We start from the raw sequence: 20858 nt of genomic DNA on the forward strand, positions 1-20858 counted from the left end.
GTGTGTGTGTTAGGGTACAGGGCCTCTAAGGGTGGCACAAGGAGTGCTGCAGCCCTTAGAGGCCTTCCCTGGTCACAAGGCCCTGGGCACCTAGGGTACCATTTACCAGGGCCTGACATGTGGCCAGGGTTTGCCAATTTGGGTTTTTAATGAAGGAACATAGACAGTGGGCACCTGATTGGCAGGAGTCCAGGGCACACTCAGTCAAAGTACATTCAGCAAAAAGTGGGGGCATACCATGCAAGAAAGATGGCACTTTCTCACAGCTAAAAACTACTTTTTTGTTAAAATCATGAAATCATGCAGCAGATGATGGATTGTGTAGCAAGTCTATAATTGTGCTAAAAACGCTGCTGACGCAGAATCGCATTATTCTTGTAACCCCGTTTATATTATATGAAAAAAAAGAGCAAAGCGTTGTATTATTTTTGTCAAGTACAATAACTTACAGGGACGTGACATACTAACAATGAGGGGTATCAGAGTACTGTGCTGTCTCTTTGGGGCATAGCCTTGCTTATTTATGTTCATGTCTAAGTTCCTGGCTGAGTCAGAGATCAAGAGTAAATGAGTTTGGGACCCCAACACAAGGCACCAGGGTCTTGGTCCCAATGTTCACACCTTAGAGGTAGGTAGAAAATAAGTTTATTTGGACAATTGTGCATACAATATTCTAAAAACACAAACAGTCCCAGTGCAAAATTGATTTAAACCACCTGACCAACCTACCCACCCCATCATCGTTAAAACTCTGTCTGGCACAATGTAAAAAATGAGCAATTCCTACTGACCCATCTAAATAACGCACTTCTGACAGCAGCTCTACAGCTTTCATCCTTTGAACAATTCTATATTTAAAAAACAATGGTCTGAAAAACAATGCAATTTGAAAGGTAAAAAGCACAGTCCATAAGTATATGCAGTAAACAACATTTTAAATGCAAGGGGCAAGGACAAAGACCTTTGTTATCCTGGAGGCTGGCCCAACAAGAGCGGGATGAGTGGATTGGATTACATCCCACACTTTCCCTTAAAATTTCATTCCACAGACCGGATCAGGTAACTGCGTCAGGTATGGAAAAACAATAACCTAGCCTAGAGTACATATGGAAAAACTTATAGAAGGTTTCTTACTCAGGTGGGCTAGGTCAACAGTCCTGACCACCTTTGCTTTAGATTCTTTCAATACTTGTTTACATGGGAAAGGAGACCAGGACGTAATTGTTCCACAAACAGAATGGAGGTTATTGATACAACTTAATCTATTCTTTACTTTCCTGGCCCACATTTTTTCACTGTCTTGAAACTCATACTGACAAGTTTGAATACCTTTATCACTTCATCATCCTTCGAGAGTCTATTAAAGAATCTTAAATCCCAGGTAGATGCCAACAAGTTCCAGGAGGTAAGGTTGAACTCTCTCCTTATCCCCTGGACCATGGTGCTGGGTAGGAGTGACGGGAGTCTTCTGAGAACTGCCCCTTCTAATCGGTCTCACTTATAAAAGGAATCGAGGGGAAAAAACTCTCCACTATACAAGCCCTGGGGAGGTATCTTCCCTTAATAGGCCCTCAATGGAGGAATGTGGGGTAGCCCTCCACAAATTTCGAATTAAATCTGGACAAACAGCTGGCCTGCAGTAATGACTTCTTCTTAGTACAATCCCAGTGTGTGTCACATTTTTAGTTCCTCATCAATGTAAAACCAAAATGTTAATAATGGTCTACTGACAACACCTACGGGGTGTTTAGATGGCAGGAGAATGTTTTTTACTCTTTTACCAAAGACCAAAATCTTGGTCTTCTCTAGATTCATTTGGAACTGATTCTGCTTACTACATGTTTCATGGGCATATAATTGCCTTTGCAGACCAAATCGGAGTACCATCTAACAATACCAGATCATCTGCACAAAGCAAATAACCTTAGGAGTACCAGTGTCACTATGTCAGAGTACCATTGGCTGAATCATTTTACCCTCTGCTTCTGTCAGTGCACACATAAGGCTTCCAAGTTACAGCCCAGTTAGCAACCCCATGTGTACCCGTGACCTAGGGTCATTGTATTCAGTTAATGACCACCGCTACAAGATTGGTTTCTGAATAGTAAGCACTTTCTTACATATACTAACCTCTTACAGAATCAAAAAGCCTTAGTGTTGCACATTATTTTTTTTTAACTTAATACATCGGAATGGTCATTCTAAGTATCTAAAATCATATGTAAAGCTGCCACTACTCAAAGGTACTCATTTCCGGCCAAAGACACTTTGAGTGCGGTGACACTTAGGTTCATCCTAAGCACGGGTACCAGGAATCTACAAGCCCCAACAGTCATCAACTGTCAGCTCTAAAGCAAGGACTCTTTGATTATGTGACACGTTAACTAGTTGGTGCTACTTGACAGCTACTGCTTACAGGGCATGCGAGTCTGCTGTGCCATTCTCTAGAGAATATCATATTTTAGATCACATATGTGAAAAATCCGAAAACGAAACACACTGTACCAGTAAACAGAAACAAAGACTGAATAACTTTACACAGGCTTATTCTGTGTAGTTGTTTTTTTATTCTATCACAGTTGAACCTCTTAGCATTTAGCTTTTGAACTGGGGAAAGGTGGGGATTCTCTCTTATCACGAAGCCGACTACAACCAAGGAAACTGAAAAACAACATTATCGATATTTCCGTGACCAAAAATTACCTAGCTATAACAAGATGTCGTCACAGACTTCCATGCAACATGTCATTAACCTCTATCAATTTTTTTTCCTCTGGTGACTTTAGAAGGGTCACCCCCTAAACATCTAGATCCAAAAGCCAACGGATTAGTGGGTTTGTACTTACCTTGTCACAATATCCGGATGCGAATTTCCAAATAAACCTAATTGAAATTGTTACTTTCCAAATGAGACTAAACCCTCCCGGTATTTTCCCGCAATGTCTGAACTGAAGTTCCAGAATTTGAGCTTGAAATTGGCGGGCTGGTCCAGCCCACAATCATGACGAGTGAACGGCAGATTGTTTATGCCAGGGCTTGTATGAGGACGAGCAGAGCGACCATCTTGGAATGGAAAGGCTGTCCGCTAATTTCGTGGTTTTAGACCACTTTTCCAAAATACACTCAATTCTGCATCATACAACGTTGGTGGGAGATTCCGACTGAGACTGACAGGCAAAGGTGATACTTCCTCTACCCATCTGTAGCAAGGGTGACGCAATAGAATGAATGTAAAGTGAACCAACCAGGCATTAGTGGACTGCGGAATTCTGCCTGTGGAATTCGGTCAAGAAAGTAGGGAGCTCTCGGGAAGTCTGTTGACCAGGGCATTTATTATTTGTCTTTTCAAAAACTAAAATTAGAACACGACAGAAAACAAGAACATCCATAATATTTTATGGTACTTTACATTGCGTTTCAATAGAAGCAAATACGTTTCCCTTTAAGTTTCACATTGAGAGCGGCACTTTATATTGGTAAGCAATGACCGGAAATTCAGGGAAAGCGGACCTTTGCAGTTAAAATCGGGGGAAATGAATTTCCTTCTTAACCTCTATTGGAGTAGATGAAGTTTCAAGACGGGGGAGGGGGCATTAAAATAATAGTAAACGGCCCTGGCTCTAAATCCGCAGTATTTGAAATCATGTATGCTCGACTCGAAAAGTATATAAGTCTTTGTTGTGAAACTTGTTCGAATGGGCTTTTTTCTATGTGTGCGCTCATACTGTCTAACCCCAGGAAGTCATTGGCAGTTGCTGTTATGACATCACCAAACACTTGTTCGCTTCCCCACCTACTTCCTTTCGCTTGCGCTTCCTATTACCCAGAATGCAGCGCGTTCGCTGGTGATCTCTCCTCCCCTTTGTTCGTCTATGCGGGTTCTGACGTTTGTTGGAGGAGGTGCTCGGCTTGTCTTTTTAGAGTTGAACGGTGGAAGAGGCGGTGTGTCAAGACCGAAAGTGCCGAGAATCCGTGAAGGAGACTGGGCTCTCCTACCCAGGGGTCCAGCAACATGTCTGCTGTGTGGCAGCCTAGGCAGCCTCTCAGACCAGACGTGGATTGTAGGTTAGGTTTCAGGGGGCATATCTAAGATGCCCTGTGTGGTGCTTGGTACATTAAATCCCACACTGGCATCAGTGCGGGTTTAATGTGCTGAGACGTTTGATACCAAACTTCTCAGTCTTCAGTGTTGCCATTATGGTGCTGTGGAGTTCGTGTTTGACGAGCTCTCAGCACCATGTACTCTTAAATGGCAGTACTGCACACAGTGCCCAGGAATGGACCTGGGTACTGTAGGGGCACAGGGCTTCTGCTCCTGTGCCCACACCACTGGCATAGGGCACCCAGCTAGAGGGGTGGCTGTTGTATGCCAGGGCAGTGTAGGTGGTGGGCTCTTTGTTTTGTCTTGTACCCAGACACTCAGCCTGCAAGGGCAGTGTGTGTGTGTTAGGGTACAGGGCCTCTAAGGGTGGCACAAGGAGTGCTGCAGCCCTTAGAGGCCTTCCCTGGTCACAAGGCCCTGGGCACCTAGGGTACCATTTACCAGGGCCTGACATGTGGCCAGGGTTTGCCAATTTGGGTTTTTAATGAAGGAACATAGACAGTGGGCACCTGATTGGCAGGAGTCCAGGGCACACTCAGTCAAAGTACATTCAGCAAAAAGTGGGGGCATACCATGCAAGAAAGATGGCACTTTCTCACAGCTAAAAACTACTTTTTTGTTAAAATCATGAAATCATGCAGCAGATGATGGATTGTGTAGCAAGTCTATAATTGTGCTAAAAACGCTGCTGACGCAGAATCGCATTATTCTTGTAACCCCGTTTATATTATATGAAAAAAAAGAGCAAAGCGTTGTATTATTTTTGTCAAGTACAATAACTTACAGGGACGTGACATACTAACAATGAGGGGTATCAGAGTACTGTGCTGTCTCTTTGGGGCATAGCCTTGCTTATTTATGTTCATGTCTAAGTTCCTGGCTGAGTCAGAGATCAAGAGTAAATGAGTTTGGGACCCCAACACAAGGCACCAGGGTCTTGGTCCCAATGTTCACACCTTAGAGGTAGGTAGAAAATAAGTTTATTTGGACAATTGTGCATACAATATTCTAAAAACACAAACAGTCCCAGTGCAAAATTGATTTAAACCACCTGACCAACCTACCCACCCCATCATCGTTAAAACTCTGTCTGGCACAATGTAAAAAATGAGCAATTCCTACTGACCCATCTAAATAACGCACTTCTGACAGCAGCTCTACAGCTTTCATCCTTTGAACAATTCTATATTTAAAAAACAATGGTCTGAAAAACAATGCAATTTGAAAGGTAAAAAGCACAGTCCATAAGTATATGCAGTAAACAACATTTTAAATGCAAGGGGCAAGGACAAAGACCTTTGTTATCCTGGAGGCTGGCCCAACAAGAGCGGGATGAGTGGATTGGATTACATCCCACACTTTCCCTTAAAATTTCATTCCACAGACCGGATCAGGTAACTGCGTCAGGTATGGAAAAACAATAACCTAGCCTAGAGTACATATGGAAAAACTTATAGAAGGTTTCTTACTCAGGTGGGCTAGGTCAACAGTCCTGACCACCTTTGCTTTAGATTCTTTCAATACTTGTTTACATGGGAAAGGAGACCAGGACGTAATTGTTCCACAAACAGAATGGAGGTTATTGATACAACTTAATCTATTCTTTACTTTCCTGGCCCACATTTTTTCACTGTCTTGAAACTCATACTGACAAGTTTGAATACCTTTATCACTTCATCATCCTTCGAGAGTCTATTAAAGAATCTTAAATCCCAGGTAGATGCCAACAAGTTCCAGGAGGTAAGGTTGAACTCTCTCCTTATCCCCTGGACCATGGTGCTGGGTAGGAGTGACGGGAGTCTTCTGAGAACTGCCCCTTCTAATCGGTCTCACTTATAAAAGGAATCGAGGGGAAAAAACTCTCCACTATACAAGCCCTGGGGAGGTATCTTCCCTTAATAGGCCCTCAATGGAGGAATGTGGGGTAGCCCTCCACAAATTTCGAATTAAATCTGGACAAACAGCTGGCCTGCAGTAATGACTTCTTCTTAGTACAATCCCAGTGTGTGTCACATTTTTAGTTCCTCATCAATGTAAAACCAAAATGTTTATAATGGTCTACTGACAACACCTACGGGGTGTTTAGATGGCAGGAGAATGTTTTTTACTCTTTTACCAAAGACCAAAATCTTGGTCTTCTCTAGATTCATTTGGAACTGATTCTGCTTACTACATGTTTCATGGGCATATAATTGCCTTTGCAGACCAAATCGGAGTACCATCTAACAATACCAGATCATCTGCACAAAGCAAATAACCTTAGGAGTACCAGTGTCACTATGTCAGAGTACCATTGGCTGAATCATTTTACCCTCTGCTTCTGTCAGTGCACACATAAGGCTTCCAAGTTACAGCCCAGTTAGCAACCCCATGTGTACCCGTGACCTAGGGTCATTGTATTCAGTTAATGACCACCGCTACAAGATTGGTTTCTGAATAGTAAGCACTTTCTTACATATACTAACCTCTTACAGAATCAAAAAGCCTTAGTGTTGCACATTATTTTTTTTTAACTTAATACATCGGAATGGTCATTTTAAGTATCTAAAATCATATGTAAAGCTGCCACTACTCAAAGGTACTCATTTCCGGCCAAAGACACTTTGAGTGCGGTGACACTTAGGTTCATCCTAAGCACGGGTACCAGGAATCTACAAGCCCCAACAGTCATCAACTGTCAGCTCTAAAGCAAGGACTCTTTGATTATGTGACACGTTAACTAGTTGGTGCTACTTGACAGCTACTGCTTACAGGGCATGCGAGTCTGCTGTGCCATTCTCTAGAGAATATCATATTTTAGATCACATATGTGAAAAATCCGAAAACGAAACACACTGTACCAGTAAACAGAAACAAAGACTGAATAACTTTACACAGGCTTATTCTGTGTAGTTGTTTTTTTATTCTATCACAGTTGAACCTCTTAGCATTTAGCTTTTGAACTGGGGAAAGGTGGGGATTCTCTCTTATCACGAAGCCGACTACAACCAAGGAAACTGAAAAACAACATTATCGATATTTCCGTGACCAAAAATTACCTAGCTATAACAAGATGTCGTCACAGACTTCCATGCAACATGTCATTAACCTCTATCAATTTTTTTTCCTCTGGTGACTTTAGAAGGGTCACCCCCTAAACATCTAGATCCAAAAGCCAACGGATTAGTGGGTTTGTACTTACCTTGTCACAATATCCGGATGCGAATTTCCAAATAAACCTAATTGAAATTGTTACTTTCCAAATGAGACTAAACCCTCCCGGTATTTTCCCGCAATGTCTGAACTGAAGTTCCAGAATTTGAGCTTGAAATTGGCGGGCTGGTCCAGCCCACAATCATGACGAGTGAACGGCAGATTGTTTATGCCAGGGCTTGTATGAGGACGAGCAGAGCGACCATCTTGGAATGGAAAGGCTGTCCGCTAATTTCGTGGTTTTAGACCACTTTTCCAAAATACACTCAATTCTGCATCATACAACGTTGGTGGGAGATTCCGACTGAGACTGACAGGCAAAGGTGATACTTCCTCTACCCATCTGTAGCAAGGGTGACGCAATAGAATGAATGTAAAGTGAACCAACCAGGCATTAGTGGACTGCGGAATTCTGCCTGTGGAATTCGGTCAAGAAAGTAGGGAGCTCTCGGGAAGTCTGTTGACCAGGGCATTTATTATTTGTCTTTTCAAAAACTAAAATTAGAACACGACAGAAAACAAGAACATCCATAATATTTTATGGTACTTTACATTGCGTTTCAATAGAAGCAAATACGTTTCCCTTTAAGTTTCACATTGAGAGCGGCACTTTATATTGGTAAGCAATGACCGGAAATTCAGGGAAAGCGGACCTTTGCAGTTAAAATCGGGGGAAATGAATTTCCTTCTTAACCTCTATTGGAGTAGATGAAGTTTCAAGACGGGGGAGGGGGCATTAAAATAATAGTAAACGGCCCTGGCTCTAAATCCGCAGTATTTGAAATCATGTATGCTCGACTCGAAAAGTATATAAGTCTTTGTTGTGAAACTTGTTCGAATGGGCTTTTTTCTATGTGTGCGCTCATACTGTCTAACCCCAGGAAGTCATTGGCAGTTGCTGTTATGACATCACCAAACACTTGTTCGCTTCCCCACCTACTTCCTTTCGCTTGCGCTTCCTATTACCCAGAATGCAGCGCGTTCGCTGGTGATCTCTCCTCCCCTTTGTTCGTCTATGCGGGTTCTGACGTTTGTTGGAGGAGGTGCTCGGCTTGTCTTTTTAGAGTTGAACGGTGGAAGAGGCGGTGTGTCAAGACCGAAAGTGCCGAGAATCCGTGAAGGAGACTGGGGGAGCTGACGGAGGAGCCCCGTACGCGGGCGCTTCCGGTCACCATGGCGGTATGTAGTGAGTCTCGGCGGGTGGTGACGTACCGCGGTCCTGGGCGCGCGCATTTCTTTCGTTGTTTCGGTTGAGACTTGTACATAACATGGCTCTTTCTCTCTTGGTACTTTAGAGCACCCCATCTCGTAAATAGTTAGATCTGTCTCGCCTTCGATTTCCAGGGTGCTTAATCGCTGCCAAAGTCCCTCCTCCACCATCCGCCATCTTTGTGCCGTCCCGCCCCTTCTGACTTCGCTGCTCCAGACAAGTCCGCCATCACTGCCTGCCCCCCCCCACACACACACAGCTGCTCTCTGCTTCTGATCACTTCATGCATGTTAATTGCACAAATTTGTTTCCACATGCCTATATTACCTACGTGCCTTTCTGTTCTCAACTTCTGAGTGTGTAGAGTCCTCACATTATTTTTCGTGTATTTCGTTTCATGGTGCTCTTTTTGCCCAAATAGTTGCTACGTAGGACCCCTTTTCATTGCGATTTTGCCAGTACCACCAATTAGGAATTGTAGAAATCAAGACATGGGATGCTAATTGTGGTTGATCAAAAAATGTGCTCTCTCTAGACGTGTCACGTAGCATGCTTCCACTTGGCAGATATGCAGAAAACGCTTTGATTACAGATTGTTTTGTTGTAGTTTACATTCAGCTATCGTTAAAATGCTTAACACGGGGCGCAGTTCATAATGATTGACCCATATTGAAGGAGAACGATCCGCGTCCCGCGTGTTCCTTGAATTGCTGTAGAACTTGCGAATTTCTATTACTTTGTTTCATTCTGATATGGCATATTAGAATGAAAATGGGGAGACTTGGGACTGGGTGAGGCGAACCTCCTAAATGGTGCGAACGAGTGCTCATGGGTAGCCTAATACCCCTCTGCCAAATGACTTTGTATTTAACGTCCTTAGTTAGCTCTGTTATCCGACAAATCCTAAGAGTTGAGATTTCCATTCATACCTAAGGTTTACTTGGGTGTGGACGTAGAACAGTGGACGAAAGATGCTGCCGTTCCTGCACGTGCATACTGTTTAGATTGGTCTGTATGGTACAGTTTAAACTACATCAATTATGGTGAAAGTGCCCAGAAGTGACGAATGCTAACCTTGATGGATACAGTCTTCCTCCATTGTTATGCAAAACCTTGTGGCGATTTTTTTTGGGGGGGCTTTAAGAAGTTTGAAGACCACTGTCATACAGCAATTCTACATGAGCCGTGTAGGTTGGTTATGGTATAAAGCCATGGTCTAAAGAGTACAAGGAGCGATACAAGAAAAATCGTTAGAAATGAGCTTCATACAATCTGCTTGTTGTGAGTAGTGCCCCCTGAATTGCGAAGGAGCAGCCCATACTATTGAGTTTTATATAGGCCTGGGAGAAGGTAAAATAACGCTAAAGTAATTTCGCATTCTTCACATGAAAATTATGAGACTCCAGTTTAAGTTTATTGCATTGTTAAAAAAAAAACAGTACGCAATAGAGGAGTTTTAAAATTATAAATATACATAGTAAGATAAAATGTTTAAATTATTAGGCAACTTGTTGTTCAACTTTCCCTAAATGTAAAGTCCTATAGTTGTTCAAACCAGCCAGTAATGCTCTTCGCCAGATTGTTTCTCACTTACTTTGGCTCTAATTTTATGTAATTATGCTACTGCAAATTGTACAAATTATACCTACAGCTAGTATTGAACAGACGGTGTGCTATATAATCTGAATAGTTCACAAAGTAGTGTCAGAGTAGAAAAACATAGGATTGGGTAATATAGTTTATGCACTGATGGATGGACTGTGGAGAGACCGAAGGAACCCGTAAACGGGCAGCTATAGTATATACCAGAAGACACCATCCAGGGGTGGTACCAAATAACACGTAGTATATGCTCTGACAGTGGAGTGGATAGGAAGGGAACCCATTATACAGGTGTAGGAGAGTAGGGTCTGCATCACATGGGTACCCCCACTTTTTGCTGGTTTTTCACTGTTTTTGGACCTTAGTCTGGCTGTGGCCCTGCTATTCAGGACCACAGCCTAGCTGCTTCCTCTCTAAAATCGTTTCCGTGTACATTAGGTACATATCTAATTGGATTCTGGAGTGTCTTATAAGCCCCTAGTATATGGTATACTATGTACCTAGGGCATAGTTACCTTGGAGGCCTACCAGGGGCTGCAGCGTGTATTGTGCCACCCCTGGGAAGCACTCCAAAATGACACCACAGGTCTGCTACTGCAGCCTGGGCAAGGGTGTGCTTGCACCCCTTATTGTGGTATAGGCTACCTAGATCACTACGTTATACAGACACATATAAACCTATAAGCCACTCCTATGGCAGGCCTTGACAATCCGGAAGGCAGAGTGCTTGGTTTTATGTGAGAGGGTGCCCAAGCATGAGCTGAGCCCCTCTGCAGCTTTCGGATAATACTTATGGCTGTTCTGTGATACAGCCATACCATATACTCTTAAGTGCATTATAACCTCGCGGTAAATGCTAACTTTGGGGTGGCTGCATCAAAACATGTCGTATTTGGTGTCAAACGCTTGTCGTGGGACAGCTCGAATCCGGCTCATGGACTTAGTCGACGCCTCCTGGACCTCATGGCTGTAGAGTCAAGACACTCATCAACTCACCTGAAGCACCCGACATCTGTGGGCATTGGTCCATCCTGCCCTAGGTCACTGGCAAGTGACCCAGACTCTGTCCCCTCTGCTTTCAGGTTCCTTACATCCTAGATCCAGGCTTGTATCTCTCCGGACACTTCTCCTCTACACCGCAGCAGCAGTTCTTTGCAGGCTTCCATTGAAATCGACGACGCGACCGACACCAAAAGACACCTATGCACCCGGCTTCCCCGGGTGAGGTAACTCGAGTACTCCGGTACTCTCGTGGGTGCTAGCCCTAGAACTACCTAAGTCCAAGAGGGTTTGGTCCTGACTCGATTAGACGTGTGTCCCTAATCTTTAAAATTCCAACTGCAACATTCCCCATAGAAGATAATAGGATCCTGCTGTTGTATTTCCACACTGCATACGGCTCCCGTGGGTCCCCTGCGTCACAACCTTGGGTGGTTCCTTGGGGTCCCAGCGTTTCTAGAGGCAATAGGCTTAGTGCCCATTCCAGTCGTGGTTCTTATACCACTTTTTAGGTCTCGCATAGGGCAGCGCATGCGCTGCCTCTCCGAGGCATTAAGTAATTTGTAAATGTGTTGAATCTCCGCCTACTGCAGCTCTTTGTCAGTAATTGGTTCCTGAGCTTGTCTGTTTTAGTGTGTTGGTTTCTGACAGGCTAATGCCCTTTGTCGATCAGCCTTTACTTTTTTAAGAACGCCCACGCAGCACCGCCTAACTACAGTAAACATGCTTTATGTGGCATGAAGTGTTTCAGTTGGAACTCTTTTGTTTCTTTTCATGGCTATTGCTGAAAGAGTTTAGCTGTGTTTAGTTTGAGGCATTGGAATGAAGTGAATTGGGTCAGTAGCGTGTTTTATTATTATAGCTGTGTTTACTTTGAATTGGGTCCATAGCGTGTTTTATTAGCTGTGTTTTCTTTGAGGCATTGGAATGGAGTGAATTGGTTCCGTACTTTTAGTGTACGATGGTCCGTTTCTGCTATTTATTTTGTTTTCATTTTTTTTTTCAGAACAATTACACTGTTATTTAGCGCGTTTTACTTATGTAACTAGAAGGGTTTAGCTGTGTTATTTTGCTGCATTGGAATGGAGTGATTTGGCTCGTAATTTTAGTGTACGATGTTCCTTTTTCTGCTTTTTTGCTTATGTTTATTTATTTTCCCGGGAGAGTTGCATTGCTATTTAGCGCGTTTTGATTTATTTTCCCGGGAGTTTGGCTGTCTTTACTTTGTGGCATTGGAATGGAAAAGACCTTTCGCATCACTCTGTGTCTTCATTTGCATCTCTTTGAGGCTGGGAACGAAGAGATTACAATCTATACTGCCCATTTTAATGTACTTCATTATCTTGGCCTGGTTTCGGTTCTCAGCTGTCACAAACAAGTTGACGCTTCACACCATACCAGACTTTCTGTCTTCCGATTTTTTTACCCTTTTCACACATTATTCCCAATTGAAGGGCACTGCGAAGTGGCTGTGTGCGCGTAGCGTGGATGCGGGTAGGAAACCCTTGAATAATAGTGTACATGGGCGCAATGCTTCAGGCTCTTTTATAATTGTCCCTTGTGCCTTTATGAATATATAGCAAATGGCACACCATGTACTGACTTCGTAAGGATAGCAGGATGATTTGATGTGTGAATGAAGTCCCGTAAATATACGATCATACTTGATATCAGCAGCGAGCGTGAAGCGTGTTGATGTGTAAAATGGTATACATTTGCCCAAAACAAACGTTTCTTATTTACAACTGTGCTCGTGTTATAAGGAACATCAGTTTAGCCTTTGGTGCTGTTTTGTTGTTGTAACCACATGGGCTCACTGTTTTCGGGTGTTTTATACTTGCAAGCTCTAACTTTATTAATCCCTCTCGAATCTCATCCCATGTTCTAAGTATGTAAAGACGGCAGGATGATTTCATGTTACAATTTCGTGCTGTAACTATACTATCGCAGCTGATGTTAGCAGTGAGCGTGAAAATTCATCATTTTGTAGACAAGCACGCCGTCGTGCATAAAACTAAACATTTGTATTTGAAACTATGCTTGTTTTATAGTGTATATGGGCTCAGTGCTGCAGGCATTTTTTTTAGTTGTAACTTCTGCCCTTATTAATTCTCAATAAATGTCACATTATATTCCGAGTGTGTAAGGATAGCAGGATGAGCTGAGATAACAATTACGTGCTGACATTATACTATCACACCTGCTGTAATCTGCCAGTTTTGCGAGCATTGGAATGGAGTGATTTGGCTCGTAATTACTATCGCAGCTGATGTTAGCAGCGAGCGTGAAAATTCCTGATTTTGTAGAGAAGCACGCCGTCGTGCTTAAAACTCAGCATTTGTATTTGAAAATATGCTCGTCTTATAGTGTATATGGGCTCACTGCTGCAGGCAGTTTTTTTAGTTGTAACTTGTGCCCTTATTAATTCTCAATAAATGTCACATTATATTCCAAGTGTGTAAGGATAGCAGGATGAGCTGAGATAACAATTACGTGCTGACATTATACTATCACACCTGATGTAATCTGCGAGTTTTGCGAGCATTGGAATGGAGTGATTTGGGTCGTATTTACTATTGCAGCTGATGTTAGCAGCGAGCGTGAAAATTCCTGATTTTGTAGACAAGCACGCCGTCGTGCTTAAAACTCAGCATTTGTATTTGAAAATATGCTCGTCTTATAGTGTATATGGGCTCAGTGCTGCAGGCAGTTTTTTTTAGTTGTAACTTCTGCCCTTATTAATTATCAATAAATGTCACATTATATTCCAAGTGTGTAAGGATAGCAGGATGAGCTGAGATAACAATTACGTGCTGACATTATACTATCACACCTGATGTAATCTGCGAGTTTTGCGAGCATTGGGATGGAGTGATTTGGGTCAGAATTACTATCGCAGCTGATGTTAGCGGCGAGCGTGAAAATTCCTGATTTTGTAGACAAGCACGGCGTCGTGCTTAAAACTCAGCATTTGTATTTGGGAATATGCTCGTCTTATAGTGTATATGGGCTCAGTGCTGCAGGCAGTTTTTTTAGTTCTAACTTCTGCCCGTATTAATTCTGAATAAATGTCACATTATACTCCAAGTGTGTAAGCATAGCAGGATGAGCTAAGATAACAAATACGTGCTGACATTACACTATCACACCTGATGTAATCTTGGAGTTTTGCGAGCATTGGAATGGAGTGATTTGGGTCCGTAGTTTTAGTGTACGATGGTCCATTTCTGCTATTTATTTTGTTTTAATTTATTTTTTCGGAAGAGTTGTACTGCTATTTAGGTCGTTGTATTTATTTTACTAGAAGGGTTTAGCTGTCTTCATTTTGCGGCATTGGAATGGAGTGATTTGGCTCGTAATTACTATCGCAGCTGATGTTAGCAGCGAGCGTGAAAATTCCTGATTTTGTAGAGAAGCACGCCGTCGTGCTTAAAACTCAGCATTTGTATTCGAAAATATGCTCGTCTTATAGTGTATATGGGCTCACTGCTGCAGGCAGCTTTTTTAGTTGTAACTTGTGCCCTTATTAATTCTCAATAAATGTCACATTATATTCCAAGTGTGTAAGGATAGCAGGATGAGCTGAGATAACAATTACGTGCTGACATTATACTATCACACCTGATGTAATCTGGGAGTTTTGCGAGCATTGGAATGGAGTGATTTGGGTCGTAATTACTATTGCAGCTGATGTTAGCAGCGAGCGTGAAATTTCCTGATTTTGTAGACAAGCACGCCGTCATGCTTAAAACTCAGCATTTGTATTTGAAAATATGCTCATCTTATAGTGTATATGTGCTCAGTGCTGCAGGCAGTGTTTTTAGTTGTAACTTCTGCCCTTATTAAATGTCACATTATATTCCAAGTGTGTAAGGATAGCAGGATGAGCTAAGATAACAAATACGTGCTGACATTACATTATCACACCTGATGTAATCTTGGAGTCTTGCGAGCATTGGAATGGAGTGATTTGGGTCCGTAGTTTTAGTGTACGATGGTCCATTTCTGCTATTTATTTTGTTTTAATTTATTTTTCCGGAAGAGTTGTACTGCTATTTAGGTCGTTGTATTTATTTTACTAGAAGGGTTTAGCTGTCTTTATTTTGCGGCATTGGATTGGAGTGATTTGGCTCGTAATTACTATCGCAGCTGATGTTAGCAGCGAGCGTGAAAATTCCTGATTTTGTAGACAAGCACGCCGTCGTGCTTAAAACTCAGCATTTGTATTTGAAAATATGCTCGTCTTATAGTGTATATGGGCTCAATGCTGCAGGCAGTTTCTTTAGTTGTAACTTGTGCTCTTATTAATTTGAAATAAATGACACATTATATTCCAAGCGTGTAAGGATAGCAGGATGAGCTGAGATCACAATTACGTGCTGACATTACACTATCACACCTGCTGTAATCTGCGAGTCTTGCGAGCATTGGAATGGAGTCATTTGGGTCCGTAGTTTTAGTGTGCGATGGTCCGTTTCTGCTATTTATTTTGTTTTAATTTATTTTTCCGGAAGAGTTGTACTGCTATTCAGGTCGTTGTATTTATTTTACTGGAAGGGTTTAGCTGTCTTTATTTTGCGGCATTGGAATGGAGTGATTTGGGTCGTAATTTTAGTGTACGATGGTCCGTTTCTGCTTTTGGGCTTATTTTTATTCATTTTCCCGGGAGTTTGGCTGTTTTTACTTTGCGGCATTAGAATGGAAAAGACCTTTCGCATCACTCTGTGTCTTCATTTGCATGTCTTTGAAGCTGGGAACGAAGAGATTATAATCTATACTGCCCATCTCAATGTACTTAATTATCTTGGCCTGGTTTCGGTTCTCAGCTGTCACAAACAAGCTGACACTTCACACCATACCAGACTTTCTGTCTTCCGATTTTTTTACCCTTTTCACACATTATTCCCAATTGAAGGGGACTGCGAAGTGGCTGTGTGCGCGTAGCGTGGATGCGGGTAGGAAACCCTTGAATAATAGTGTACATGGGCGCAATGCTTCAGGCTCTTTTATAGTTGTCCCTTGTGCCTTTATGAATATATAGCAAATGGCACACCATGTACTGACTTCGTAAGGATAGCAGGATGATTTGATGTGTGAATGAAGTCCCGTAAATATACGATCATACTTGATATCAGCAGCGAGCGTGAAGCGTGTTGATGTGTAAAATGGTATACATTTGCCCAAAACAAACGTTTCTTATTTACAACTGTGCTTGTGTTATAAGGAACATCACTTTAGCCTTTGGTGCTGTTTTGTTGTTGTAACCACATGGGCTCACTGTTTTCGGGTGTTTTATACTTGCAAGCTCTAACTTTATCAATCCCTCTCGAATCTCATCCCATGTTCTAAGTATGTAAAGACGGCAGGATGATTTCATGTTACAATTTCGTGCTGTAACTATACTATCGCAGCTGATGTTAGCAGTGAGCGTGAAAATTCATCATTTTGTAGACAAGCACGCCGTCGTGCATAAAACTAAACATTTGTATTTGAAACTATGCTTGTCTTATAGTGTATATGGGCTCAGTGCTGCAGGCATTTTTTTTTAGTTGTAACTTCTGCCCTTATTAATTCTCAATAAATTTCACATTATATTCCAAGTGTGTAAGGATAGCAGGATGAGCTGAGATAACAATTACGTGCTGACATTATACTATCACACCTTATGTAATCTGCGAGTTTTGCGAGCATTGGAATGGAGTGATTTGGGTCGTAATTACCATCGCAGCTGATGTTAGCAGCGAGCGTGAAAATTCGTGATTTTGTAGACAAGCACGCCGTCGTGCTTAAAACTCAGCATTTGTATTTGAAAATATGCTCGTCTTATAGTGTATATGTGCTCAGTGCTGCAGGCAGTTTTTTTAGTTGTAACTTCTGCCCTTATTAATTCTCAATAAATGTCACATTATATTCCAAGTGTGTAAGGATAGCAGGATGAGCTGAGATAACAATTACGTGCTGACATTATACTATCACACCTGATGTAATCTGGGAGTTTTGCGAGCATTGGAATGGAGTGATTTGGGTCGTAATTACTATCGCAGCTGATGTTAGCAGCGAGCGTGAAAATTCCTGATTTTGTAAGCAAGCACGCCGTCGTGCTTAAAACTCAGCATTTGTATTTGAAAATATGCTCGTCTTATAGTGTATATGGGCTCAGTGCTGCAGGCAGTTTTTTTAGTTGTAACTTGTGCTCTTATTAATTTGAAATAAATGTCACATTATATTCCAAGTGTGTAAGGATAGCAGGATGAGCTGAGATCACAATTACGTGCTGACATTACACTATCACACCTGCTGTAATCTGCGAGTCTTGCGAGCATTGGAATGGAGTGATTTGGGTCCGTAGTTTTAGTGTGCGATGGTCCGTTTCTGCTATTTATTTTGTTTTAATTTATTTTTCCGGAAGAGTTGTACTGCTATTCAGGTCGTTGTATTTATTTTACTGGAAGGGTTTAGCTGTCTTTATTTTGCGGCATTGGAATGGAGTGATTTGGGTCGTAATTTTAGTGTACGATGGTCCGTTTCTGCTTTTGGGCTTATTTTTATTTATTTTCCCGGGAGTTTGGCTGTCTTCACTTTGCGGCATTGGAATGGAAAAGACCTTTCACATCACTCTGTGTCTTCATTTGCATGTCTTTGAAGCTGGGAACGAAGAGATTACAATCTATACTGCCCATCTCAATGTACTTAATTATCTTGGCCTGGTTTCTTTCGTTTTTTAGCTGCCACAAACAAGCTGACACTTCACACCATACCAGACTTTCTGTCTTCCGATTTTTTTACCCTTTTCACACATTATTCCCAATTGAAGGGCACTGCGAAGTGGCTGTGTGCGCGTAGCGTGGATGCGGGTAGGAAACCCTTGAATAATAGTGTACATGGGCGCAATGCTTCAGGCTCTTTTATAATTGTCCCTTGTGCCTTTATGAATATATAACAAATGGCACACCATGTACTGACTTCGTAAGGATAGCAGGATGATTTGATGTGTGAATGAAGTCCCGTAAATATACGATCATACTTGATATCAGCAGCGAGCGTGAAGCGTGTTGATGTGTAAAATGGTATACATTTGCCCAAAACAAACGTTTCTTATTTACAACTGTGCTTGTGTTATAAGGAACATCACTTTAGCCTTTGGTGCTGTTTTGTTGTTGTAACCACATGGGCTCACTGTTTTCGGGTGTTTTATACTTGCAAGCTCTAACTTTATTAATCCCTCTCGAATCTCATCCCATGTTCTAAGTATGTAAAGACGGCAGGATGATTTCATGTTACAATTTCGTGCTGTAACTATACTATCGCAGCTGATGTTAGCAGTGAGCGTGAAAATTCATCATTTTGTAGACAAGCACGCCGTCGTGCATAAAACTAAACATTTGTATTTGAAACTATGCTTGTCTTATAGTGTATATGGGCTCAGTGCTGCAGGCATTTTTTTTAGTTGTAACTTCTGCCCTTATTAATTCTCAATAAATGTCACATTATATTCCAAGTGTGTAAGGATAGCAGGATGAGCTGAGATAACAATTACGTGCTGACATTATACTATCACACCTGATGTAATCTGCGAGTTTTGCGAGCATTGGAATGGAGTGATTTGGGTCGTAATTACTATCGCAGCTGATGTTAGCAGCGAGCGTGAAAATTCATGATTTTGTAGGCAAGCACGCCGTCGTGCTTAAAACTCAGCATTTGTATTTGAAAATATGCTCGTCTTATAGTGTATATGGGCTCAGTGCTGCAGGCAGTTTTTTTAGTTGTAACTTCTGCCCTTATTAATTCTCAATAAATGTCACATTATATTCCAAGTGTGTATGGATAGCAGGATGAGCTGAGATAACAATTACGTGCTGACATTATACTATCACACCTGATGTAATCTGCGAGTTTTGCGAGCATTGGAATATAGTTATTTGGGTCCGTAGTTTTAGTGTACGATGGTCCATTTCTGCTATTTATTTTGTTTTAATTTATTTTTCGGGAAGAGTTGTACTGCTATTTAGGTCGTTGTATTTATTTTACTAGAAGGGTTTAGCTGTCTTTATTTTGCGGCATTGGAATGGAGTGATTTGGCTCGTAATTACTATCGCAGCTGATGTTAGCAGCGAGCGTGAAAATTTCTGATTTTGTAGACAAGCACGCCGTCGTGCTTAAAACTCAGCATTTGTATTTGAAAATATGTTTGTCTTATAGTGTATATGGGCTCAGTGCTGCAGGCAGTTTTTTTAGTTGTAACTTGTGCCCTTATTAATTCTCAATAAATGTCACATTATATTCCAAGTGTGTAAGGATAGCAGGATGAGCTGAGATAACAATTACGTGCTGACATTATACTATCACACCTGATGTAATCTGCGAGTTTTGCGAGCATTGGAATGGAGTGATTTGGGTCGTAATTACTATCGCAGCTGATGTTAGCAGCGAGCGTGAAAATTCCTGATTTTGTAGACAAGCACGCCGTCGTGCTTAAAACTCAGCATTTGTATTTGAAAATATGCTCGTCTTATAGTGTATATGGGCTCAGTGCTGCAGGCAGTTTTTTTAGTTGTAACTTCTGCCCTTATTAATTCTCAATAAATGTCACATTATATTCCAAGTGTGTATGGATAGCAGGATGAGCTGAGATAACAATTACGTGCTGACATTATACTATCACACCTGATGTAATCTGCGAGTTTTGCGAGCATTGGAATATAGTTATTTGGGTCCGTAGTTTTAGTGTACGATGGTCCATTTCTGCTATTTATTTTGTTTTAATTTATTTTTCGGGAAGAGTTGTACTGCTATTTAGGTCGTTGTATTTATTTTACTAGAAGGGTTTAGCTGTCTTTATTTTGCGGCATTGGAATGGAGTGATTTGGCTCGTAATTACTATCGCAGCTGATGTTAGCAGCGAGCGTGAAAATTTCTGATTTTGTAGACAAGCACGCCGTCGTGCTTAAAACTCAGCATTTGTATTTGAAAATATGTTTGTCTTATAGTGTATATGGGCTCAGTGCTGCAGGCAGTTTTTTTAGTTGTAACTTGTGCCCTTATTAATTCTCAATAAATGTCACATTATATTCCAAGTGTGTAAGGATAGCAGGATGAGCTGAGATAACAATTACGTGCTGACATTATACTATCACACCTGATGTAATCTGCGAGTTTTGCGAGCATTGGAATGGAGTGATTTGGGTCGTAATTACTATTGCAGCTAATGTTAGCAGCGAGCGTGAAAATTCCTGATTTTGTAGACAAGCACGCCGTCGTGCTTAAAACTCAGCATTTGTATTTGAAAATATGCTCGTCTTATAGTGTATATGGGCTCAGTGCTGCAGGCAGTTTTTTTAGTTGTAACTTCTGCCCTTATTAATTCTGAATAAATGTCATAATATATTCCAAGTGTGTAAGGATAGCAGGATGAGCTAAGATAACAAATACGTGCTAACATTACATTATCACACCTGATGTAATCTTGGAGTCTTGCGAGCATTGGAATGGAGTGATTTGGGTCCGTAGTTTTAGTGTACGATAGCTCTAAAATTTACAAATGCGAGACCTGTTGCATTGTAAATGCTTGTTTAGTATATGGTTTGGTACGCCCCTAGGGCCCAAGCATGTATTTGTGCTTGTACTGATGGTTGATCATTTGTAGCTTTAGTACTGCGAACTCCAGCCTCATAAAGAGACTAGAGGGGTGTGTTTAACCTTAAATACATATATTTTGAATATATACCTGGTGTTGTTTTCTTTTCATTTGATCAT

At 41.6% G+C, this 20858-nt stretch overlaps 2 protein-coding genes across 5 annotated transcripts in view; one reads left to right on the forward strand and one right to left on the reverse strand.

The window, feature by feature from the left end:
- KNTC1 (kinetochore associated 1) overlaps positions 1 to 2974 on the reverse strand; it is a 1031844-nt gene extending 1028870 nt beyond the window's left edge. For both annotated transcript variants that reach the window (XM_085636469.1, XM_085636468.1), the window contains exon 1: positions 2847 to 2974. The gene's annotated coding sequence lies outside the window, so the exon portion shown is untranslated. The remainder of the gene's footprint in view (positions 1 to 2846) is intronic.
- Positions 2975 to 8255: 5281 nt separating this feature from the next.
- Positions 8256 to 20858, forward strand: part of RSRC2 (arginine and serine rich coiled-coil 2) — a 326144-nt gene continuing 313541 nt past the window's right edge. The window contains exon 1 of one of the 3 annotated variants that reach the window (XM_085633609.1): positions 8256 to 8473. In XM_085633609.1, coding sequence (XP_085489735.1) covers positions 8468 to 8473 — 6 coding nt within the window. In that variant the 5' untranslated portion in view covers positions 8256 to 8467. Of the gene's footprint in view, positions 8495 to 20858 lie in introns of all 3 variants that reach the window. The other 2 variants (XM_085633611.1, XM_085633612.1) reach the window with 2 other exon arrangements.

The sequence above is a fragment of the Triturus cristatus genome, chromosome 11 (genome assembly GCF_964204655.1).
Source record: "Triturus cristatus chromosome 11, aTriCri1.1, whole genome shotgun sequence".
Lineage (NCBI taxonomy): Eukaryota > Metazoa > Chordata > Amphibia > Caudata > Salamandridae > Triturus > Triturus cristatus.